The sequence below is a fragment of the Mastigoproctus giganteus genome, chromosome 4 (genome assembly GCF_048544385.1).
Source record: "Mastigoproctus giganteus isolate SK-2022 chromosome 4, ASM4854438v1, whole genome shotgun sequence".
NCBI classification, from domain to species: Eukaryota; Metazoa; Arthropoda; class Arachnida; order Uropygi; family Thelyphonidae; genus Mastigoproctus; species Mastigoproctus giganteus.
Genome location: NC_143578.1, coordinates 192,840,297 through 192,850,547, shown reverse-complemented (window position 1 = coordinate 192,850,547; position 10,251 = coordinate 192,840,297). Strand labels below are relative to the sequence as shown.

At 37.6% G+C, this 10,251-nt stretch overlaps 1 protein-coding gene across 1 annotated transcript in view; it reads left to right on the top strand.

Annotated features, from left to right (window-relative positions):
* Positions 1 to 326: 326 nt before the first annotated feature.
* LOC150087289 (beta-catenin-like protein 1) overlaps positions 327 to 10,251 on the top strand; it is a 233,417-nt gene continuing 223,492 nt past the window's right edge. The window contains exon 1 of the mRNA XM_090371950.1: positions 327 to 534. Coding sequence (XP_090228076.1) covers positions 505 to 534 — 30 coding nt within the window. The 5' untranslated portion in view covers positions 327 to 504. The remainder of the gene's footprint in view (positions 535 to 10,251) is intronic.

The window sequence follows — 10,251 nt, the reverse complement described above, 5'->3', positions numbered from 1 at the left end:
TGGCGTAGCGGTTTGGTGTTCTGCATACCCCGAGGGGCTCGCATCTGGTGAGTACGGAATCGGCACACCCAGGGTCCTGAGCTGGATATCATCATTCTTCTCTTTCTTGAGTGATTCCCTTCTATTTCTGACTCTCTCTCTCTCAGGGGGTAACTCAAATTTTTTTTTTGGCTGGTGCAGCAAAGCCTCAGGCTTCCTTCCTTGTACCATACGGCTAATTACAATAATAATATCCTGTCGTGACTTCACTGGCTGCTATGGGGAATCTAATAAGAACTGATATATTGAAAGGTGGCGTTCTGGGACTGTGTATGCAAACATTTTTCGAAGTCTTTGGTTTTATATTGCGCTGGTTGGCGTAAGAGACTAGATTTCTCTTTTATACTTTGTTGTTATGTTTGGGTGATACTATTTTTCTCGTGTTTGAGAATTGTTCTATTCCGAGTTGTATTATTGAAATCCAATGTAAGATTTTAATACACACAGGGACATAATTAGAGGGCAATGGATGTCGGTGAACTTCTGAGTTATAAGGTATGGGATTAGGGTTAGGTTACGGCATGTTTATATCTAAAACTATTAGCCGAAATTCAATATTTTTAAATTATTAATTTTATCAGTTAAAGTAATTATAACTTGTAACCTTCTGGATAGAAGAGAAATATGTATATTTTTTAAGAGTTTAAAATAATGTTATAGGTTTTCACCTTGTTGGATTTCAGGAGATATCAATATCCGTTTATTTGCTTGAGTTAAATACATGTGCCAAACAAAACAAACCTGTAACAACCAGTGGATGGCAATAGGGGCTAACAGAATATAGAGTAGTTGGTGATTTGGCCAGCACACGTCGGTTTGTGGATGCAGGTGGGCAAGAGCAGCAGTGCGTAGCACACGCTTCTTGACCGGGGTTTGAGCCCGTGACCACCAAATACGGAGGATGCGGAAAGGTCAGGGAATGACCACCGCATATTCCCGGAGCAATATGGCCTTAGTTACTAATGCTCCTAAAAAATCAAATAACAAACAGAATATAGGGACTAATATATTCTGTAATATATCTAGAGTGTAACAGAATATTAATATAAAATACAGCCAAAATTATTAAACAACAAGGAAAATGGGTAAAAGTTATTTTAAGGAATTCAAACAATACATGGAATTTCGTAATAAAATTAATACAACGTAGTAGTAGTAGTGGCACATGATGCAAGAAAGCAAGTGTAGGAGCTTATGCAGCATCAGCCAAAAAAAAAAAAAAAAAAATCACACCATTCCCTCCAAATGCCGTCCAATTCCTCCTTAAATTTATTCAATCCATCAACTTCCACAACGACAGATGGAAGTTTGTTCCAGCAATTAACCACCCGCTGGCTAAAGGCAAATTTCCGCACATCTATTCTACATCTGTCCTTTCTTAATTTGAACTTATGTCCCCGTAGGTTCGTAATCTGAACAAGTGGAAGGATCCCATCAGAATTCAGCGTGCTCAACCCATTCAAGGCCTTATAGACCTCAATCAGATCACCGCGCAGGTGCCTAGTCTCCAGCCACTGCAATTTGCAGAACTTAAGCCTCTCTTGGTAAGAGAATCCCTTCATTCCCCTCACCAATCGTGTTGCTCTTCTCTGTACACGCTCAAGCAAATCTACATCCTTCCTAAAATGAGGCCGCCAGACCTGTACGCAGTACTCAAGGCGTGGCCTGACCATTGCCTTATACAGAGGGACAATCACCTCCTTTTCCCTGCTAGCAAAATTCTTATATATCATTGACAAAACCCCATGACCCGCCCTAGCAGCCTGTCTGCACTGCTCAGAAAACTTCATATCTGACTGCACAATTACTCCCAGGTCTTTTTCATTTTCTAGCACCTTAGGTGTAGTACCACACAGTTGGTACGTTTCTCTGGGGTTACTTCTCCCCATATGCAGTACTTTGCATTTGTCAAGGTTGAACTTCAGTTGCCACTTCTTAGCCCATCTGCCCAAATTATCTAGATCCTGTTGCAGTAGCACACTGCCATTACTGTCATTAACAACCCTGCCAACCTTTGTGTCATCTGCAAACTTCGACATTAAGCCTGATATACCTTCATCAATATCATTGATAAATACACAAAACAACAGTGGACCCAACACCGAACCCTGTGGGACTCCATTAATAACATTAGTCCACGAAGAGCAGCACCCATTGATTACCACCCTCTGTCTTCTCCCACTTAACCATCCTTTTATCCATTGTAGCAACTTACCCTGAATACCATTCTGCTCCAATTTGTACAGTAGTCTTCCATGCGCAACAGTGTCAAAAGCTTTCCTGAAATCCAAGTATATGATATCAAAATTATTTTTTGCATCTAGTTCCTTTGTGACCACATCATAATAACCAATCAAATTTGTCAGACAAGACTTTCCCTTAACAAACCCATGCTGTGTTTGAATTATTGCTGCAGTCTTGTCTAGATGATCCTGCAATGCATCTTTAACCAGTGACTCCATTATTTTACCCGGAACAGAAGTTAAACTAACAGAAGTTAAACTAACGTTAATGATTTTTAAATTAAAAAGGTGTTTAGGGCTGAAAGCCTCATACTTATGTTTTTACTTCTGTTGAGTGCTAAATAATGGAGTCACTGGTTAAAGATGCATTGCAGGATCATCTAGACAAGACTGCAGTAATAATTCAGACACAGCATGTGTTTATGAAGGGAAAGCCTTGTCTGACAAATTTGATTGGATACTATGATGTGGTTACAAAGGAATTGGATGCAGAAAATAATTTTGATATCATATGCTTGAATTTCATGAAAGCTTTTGACACTGTTGTGCATGGAAGATTACTGTAGAAATTGGAGCAGTATGGTTTGGGGGAGGGGGAATTTTATAATCCCTCCTAGAAACAATATACACATTTTTTAAAATTTATTTTTTCATTTATAAAAAATTCACATATGAAATATAAATTAAATACATACACTTCTTTGAACAAAACTTATAAAATAAAATATCGCACTTCTTAAAAAAACAAAACAAATATAGCCTATATATATATATATATATGTCCACAAAAATCTTTCCACCAAGTTATGACATAAAGTTAACCTATCAAAACTGGCATAGAGATTACAGAAACGGGTATGTATGATACATTCTTCTAGTTTGGCAATGTGTCTGCTCAGTGCCCCTGAGGAAGTAGCAGATGTATGGCCAAGAGGGAGAATGTTAATTTCCTTAAATTTCTGTAATTTCTCCAAATTACTCCAATTTACATTAATTTTGTAGTGTTATATATTACTATATATTTAGGTGCCTCCGTAGCCAGGTGGGCAGGAGCAGCAGTGCGTAGCACACGCTTCTTGATTAGACCGGGGTTCAAGCCCGTGCCCACCAAATACAGAGGATGCGGAAAGGTCAGGGAATGACCACCGCATATCTCCGGAGCAATATGGCCTTAGTTGCTAATGCTCCTAAAAAACCAAATAACAAACTAACAAACAAACTATATATTTATATATAGCTATGGTACATTTGGCTATCCATTCTAGGGCTAATTTATAGATAACTAGTGGGTTGGTTGGGGTCACCACGAACCTGATGCTCCCATGTAGAACCAAATTTAATAATAAGAAAAATAAGTTTATTGTATATATATATATATATATATTTTTTTTTTTTTACAGAAAGGCTAAAATTCAGTATAGGTACTCCCTCATGTTGGACAGACTTGTGTGATCGAGACCCGCTAATATTCGTAAAATTGGACAAACGCTAACTTATTGTGATTTTCCATTGTAGAGAAGCTGTCTTCATTTTGAGTTTAAAATGATGTTTTGAATTTAGACCAAATAAAAATAGGATAATAAATGTAATGTATAGGATATTAAGAAATATTAAAATTTTGAAATATTATATTTTAAGTCAGGAAATATACCCCTTATGTTATGTTACATGATGAACAGTAGGTTGCGTGAAGGACATGAACCGAGATAAATAATTGTTATTAGAAGGAAATAAAAAAACACTTATTAGAGGGGTCATGTTTTTAACAGACTTTCATTTTTGTTTAGTGAAAAAAGATTTTTTTTTCTGTGAAATAATACTAATAATAAAAATACATACTTCTTTTAATAATAAAAACAAGAGAAATTAAATATTTTTCCGCTGAGTGAATTCTTCATTATTTTGTAGTACAGGTAGTTCTCGACTTTACGAGTTAATTTGTTCCTAACGTGCACTCTTAAAGTGGAAATTTATTTCCCATAGACATAATGTTAAAAATAGGGGTTACGTTATCAGCAACGAAATTAGCTAACTAATTAGTTTGTTTAAACAATGATTGATTTATCCAAAGAAATGAAAACGTAGCCTGTAAAATCAAGCAAATTATGATAATAGACAAATTATTTATGACTTACAAATGTTAAAGAATGTTTATTCTTCATCATCGACTAAATGCACACTCATTGGTTTGTTGCACAAGGAATTGTCTTCTTTAGAAATGCTTCAAGAGGCGTTTATTTCTAAGATAATCTTCTCTTTTCTTTATAAATTTCAATAGCATGCATAAGCATTTTTAAACAGAACACACAAATTGCAACTTACATGATTTGTGCGGAGTAACAAGTTTACAAAACTTGAAATCCTGTTCTAATTTCCTAACGTCTGGTCACTTTATATTAAGGGTAAGTTGCTACAATGGATAAAAGGGTGGTTGAGCAGGAAAAGACAGTAATCAATGGACGCTGCTCTTCTTGGACTAATGTTATTAGTGGAGTTCCCCAGGGATCGGTATTAGGCCCACTGTTTTGTATATTTATCAGTGACATTGATGAAGGTATATCAGGCTTAGTGTTGAAGTTTGCAGATGATGCTGCAAACTTGAAGTTTAACATTGACAAATGCAAAGTACTGCATATGGGTAGAAGTAACCCCAGAGGAACGTACCAACTGTGTTGTACTGCACTTAGGGTGATAGAAAATGAAAAAGGTCTGGGAGTAATTGTGCAGTCAAATATGAAGTTTTCTGAACAGTGTAGACAGGCTGACAGAGCAGGTCATGGGGTATTGTCAATGATATACAGGAATTTTGCTAATAGGGAAAAGGAGGTGATTAGCCCTTTGTATTAGGCAATGGTCAGGCCACGTCTTGAGTATTGCATACAGGTCTGGAGGCCTCATTTTAGGAAGGATGTAGAGTTGCTTGAACGTGTACAGAGAAGGGCAACAAGATTGTTGATGGGAACGAAGGGGTTGGTCTTACCAAGAAAGATTTAAGTTCTGCAAAGTGCAGTGGCTGGAGACTAGGCACCTGTGAGGTGATCTGATTGAGGTGTATAAGGCCTTGAATGGGTTGAGCATGCTGAATCCTGATGGGATTCTTCTGCTTGCTCAGATTATGAACCTGAAGGGACATAAATTCAAATTGAGTAAAGACAGGTGTAGAATAGATAGATGTGTGGAAATTTGCCTTTAGCCAGTGGGTGGTTAATTGCTGGAACAAACTTCCATCTGTCATTGTGGAAGTTGATAGGTTAAATAAATTTAAGGAGGAACTGGACAAACTTAGAGGGAATGGATATGTAAAATATTTTTTTTTTTTTTTTTTTGGCTGATGCTATGTAAGCTTGCTTTCTTGCATCATATGCCTCCATTACTGCTATGAAAAATCTGCTAAATGAACAAGTTTGCCCCAAACCCCTTTTAGTCTTTGCTGTTTTTTTTTTTTTTTTTTTTTTGGTAGTTGTTGGTGCATAGGCTTCTGTAGCCATAATGCACTTCCCAAGGTTTTTTCAGTACTTTGATCCAAGCCCGAGGCGGGAATCGAACCCGCGACCTTTGGTTTGCCAGCAGGCACTTTACCCACCCGGCTAGCCCGGGCGGCTAGTCTTTGCTGTCACACATTGTCAGACATCTCTCATATTGTGGAGTTATACTTCATAACTGGGTTTTCATTCATTGTATTACCAGGGCACCTACCAGCTCACTGGTGAGAGGCCAAGAAGCCTCGAAACAGTGCTGTCTGGGTGGTGCTATCTGCCAAGAATAAGTAACATTAGCTTTAGCTTCTCTGCTGGCAAAGCATTGTTTTGAGGTATTGCAATATCAGGGTAATTCATTGTGAAGGTGTTCACAATATAAGATGTAACAAAACTATGCTATTTCATCTACTCTGGTGATTTACTACGAACTAAAATGATGCGTCAGTATGTTTTACCTCGAGAGGTAAAACTTACTGACGTTATGCTTGTCTCCTAATTTTTTTTGTAATTTTATAATTTGAAATTTTTTAAATTGCACACTTTTGTCATTTTTCCTGTGTATGAAATAAAAAATTGAATAAATACAATAAATAATTCTATTTACATGTTCGTCAAACATTCCTTTTTTTGAATCAAATAATTCTGCGAGCATTGTTGCGAGTGCTCCACAAGCATGGGGGAAATTTAGACTTACGTAGTTAGAGTTGCTGTATATATAAATCTCTTAGGTATGCTGCCTAAATCTTTCCAGCTGCTAATTGTTGCCAGTACCCGTTCACACGATTCACCTCGCATGACCACCACACTGGGGCATTCTTTATTAATTTTTGTACTAACAGTTTTCCCAACTGTTAATTGTTGCCAGGATCCATTCACCTCTCACAACCACCATATAATTGGAAATGAGCACCATAAGATTGGAAATGAGAAGATGGACGAAACACCATCGGACTAATAAATAGAAATACCGGATGCAAATAATCAACAAGCTGTAATTAATGTGGAAGAGCATGACATAGGAAATGTGGTAAAACTGTGAGTATTGTAATGCAAGATATTGGGGACATGAGTTAAACACATTGAATAAATGCACTAAATGCTGTCATGATGGAAAGGTTTCACTTGACCCACTGTCTGAGATGCCTACTCTATTACGAGAGCTGCTTATAGGGGATACATGTGGCAGAGGATGCAAAAAAAAACAGCAAGAGAGAGAGGATGGGTCCACTTGATATCAATGGTTCAACTGTTGATGATTCTGCTCAGGTAGCTAGCAAAATGAATAAGTATTTTGCATCTACATTTACACGAAGAGTTATTCGGGGAGGGGAATACCAGAGGTGTATTAAACTATGGTAGTGAGTTAAATGATTTTTTAATAACTGAGAGCAAAGTGGAGGAGAAATTGTTGAAGATAAACATTACTGGATAGATCCCATCCACCTGTGGTGGATGGGATCTATCCAGTTATATTAAAGGAGGCAGCAAAGGAAGTAAGCAAACCCTTAGCCATAATTATGAGAGCTTTGTTGGACTCAGGGGAAGTGCCCATGGATTGGAGATCTCCAATTCACAAAGCAGGATCAAAGGGTGACACAAGTACAGTCAGGTATGCTACAATGAACAAATGTTACAACAAACAGTTTTTATCAATAAAATCAAGATGTTGCAATGAACATGGAGGAATACTATAGGGCGCTGTATCACGCGCGTGTGCCTGACGTGTTGAGTAGAGCGCTTCTCGCTCTAATTTCCTGCTTTGATTAGAGCATCATTTATCACCTTTGTTATTGTTTGTAAGGTTCTGTTATCTGGTTATTTGCTCTTTATCAGGGAAAATATTTTTTAATTATTCTGCTATGTAATTTTAGCCATGAGCCGGCAAAATAGAGTGAGAAAGCTAATTAACTTAGAGATTAAGAAAGAAATAATTTCCAAGCGATAAAGTGGAAAAAGTGTATAAGTGCTGAATATGGTATGGCTAAATCAACAATCAGAACAATTTTAAAAAACAAGGAAGAAATAAAGTGCTCAGGTCGCGAATGGAGTCTCTAGGTTTTATGATTTTTATTTGGGGAATATTGTTTATGCTTTTCAAATTTTATGTACAGTGTATAAAAGTTAAATAAATTAATTTTATATTATTTTTACACTTATATATTTTTCATTTTGTATTATATTTTTCCTGTTTAAATCGTATTAGATGGTAACTTTGCTCTAGGCTGCGCGCCTGGAACGGATTACCCCTAAATACATACATTTCAATGTGTGCTAGAACAAACAGGTGCTATAACAAACGAGGTTCTAGAACCAATTACATTCGTTCTAGCATACACCACTGTAATTACACACCTGTTAGTTTAACTTCTCTTCCGGGGAAATTAATCAGGGCACTGGTTAAAAAATCACTGCAGGATCATCTAAACAACACTTCGATTATAGTTTGGACACAGCATGGGTTTGTTGAGGGGAAGTCTTGTCTGACCATTTTGATTGGATACTATGATGTGGTCACAAAGGAACTGGATGCAAAAAATAATTTAATATCATATCCTTGGATCTTAGGAAAGCTTTTGATACTGTTGCACATGGAAGACTACTGCACAAATTGGAGTAGTATGGCATTAAGGGCAAAATGCTGCTGTGGATAAAGGGATGGTTGAGTAGGAGAAGAGAGAGAGAGAGTGGTAATGAATGGACACCGCTGTTCATGGACTAATGTTATTAGTGGAGTCCCCAGGGTTCATTGTTGAGTTCATTGTTATTTTCTGTATTTATTAATGCTATTGATGAAAGTATATCAGACTTAATGTCTAAGTTTTCAGACGATATGAAGGTTGGCAGGGTTGTTAATGGCACTAATGACAGTACTCTACTGCAAGAGGATCTGAAATGTTGATCAGATGGGCTGAGAGGTGGCAACTGAAGTTTAACATTGACAAATGAAAAGTACTGCATATGGGTAGCAGTAACCCCAGAGTAACATTAACTGTATGGTACTACACTCAAGGTGGTAGAGAATGAAAAGGACCTGGGGGTAATTGTGCAGTAAGTTATGAAGTTTTCTGAGCAGTGCAGACAGTCTGCAAGAGTAGCTCATGGTGTCTTGTCAATGATATACAGAAACTTTTCTAGCAGGGATAAGGCGATGATTATCCCCTTGTATAAGGCAATGGTCAGGCCACACCTTAAGTACTGTATACAGCCCCGGAGGCCTCATTTTAGGAAGGATGTAAAGCTGCTGGAACGAGTACATAGAAGGGCAACAAGATTAACGAATGGAACAAAGGATTGCTCTTACGAAGAAAGGCTTAAGATTTGCAAATTAGTGTGGTGACTAGGCACCTGCAAGGTGATCTGATGTTGTATAAGGTTTGAATGGTTTGAGGAAGCTCGCTGCTGATGGGATTCTTCCTCTTGCCCAGATTAATTGCCTGAGGGGACAAATTCAAATTGAAGAAAGGCAGTTAGCATTAGTAGAGGCACATGATGCAAGAAAGCAAGTTTATAAAGCATCTGCCAAAAAAAAAAAAAAAAAAACTCCATTTCACTGATCCATTCGTTTCAAATGTTTGTCTAGTTCTGCCTTGAATTTATTTAAGGTATCAACTTCCATAACAACAGATGTAAGTTTGTTCCAGCAATCAACTACCCACTGGCTAAAGGCAAACTTCTGGACATCTATTCTACAACTGTCTTTCCTCAGTTTGAATCTATCCCCCCCCCCAGATTTGTAATCAGAGCAAGAGGAAGAATCCCGTCAGTATCGAGCCTGTTCAATCCATTCAAGGCCTTATACAGCTCAATCAGATTGTCTCGCAGGTTCCTTGTCTCCCAAAGCTGCAATTTGCAGAACTTCTTTTTGATAAGAGCACCTCTTTGTTCAATTTACCAGTCTTGTTGCCCTTCTCTGTACTCCTTCTAGCAACTCTACATCCTTCCTAAAATGAGGCTTCCAGACCTGTATGTATTACTCAAGGTGTAGCCTGATGATTACCTTATACAAGGGGATAATCACAGGCTTATCTCTGTTCACAAAATTCCTGTATATCATTAACAAGATCCCATGACCTACTCTGGCAGCCTGTCTGCGCTGCTCAGAAAATTTTATATTTGACTGCACAATTACTCCCAGGTCTCTTTCATTCTCCACTACACTGAGTGTAACACTCCCCAGTTGTAAATTTCTCTGGGGTTACTGCTACCAATATGCAGTACAGCAGGCCCCTGTTATAATGCGGTTTGTTTTAGCTGATTCGCTATAACGCTGTTCTTATATTATAACCCGTATCTGACTATAACGCTGTCACAGATTACTATAATGCTCTTTTACAGATTGCCTTTTTACATATTTAATGAAATCGTTTCATTTGATGGAATCGATAGCTAGAAAATGAATAGCAAAACAGCATTAAAACGTTTCCCACGCCGACTTCAGAAATTTTCTCACGCTCAGTGAAATTTTCTCGCACATTAAATTAATTGCAGTA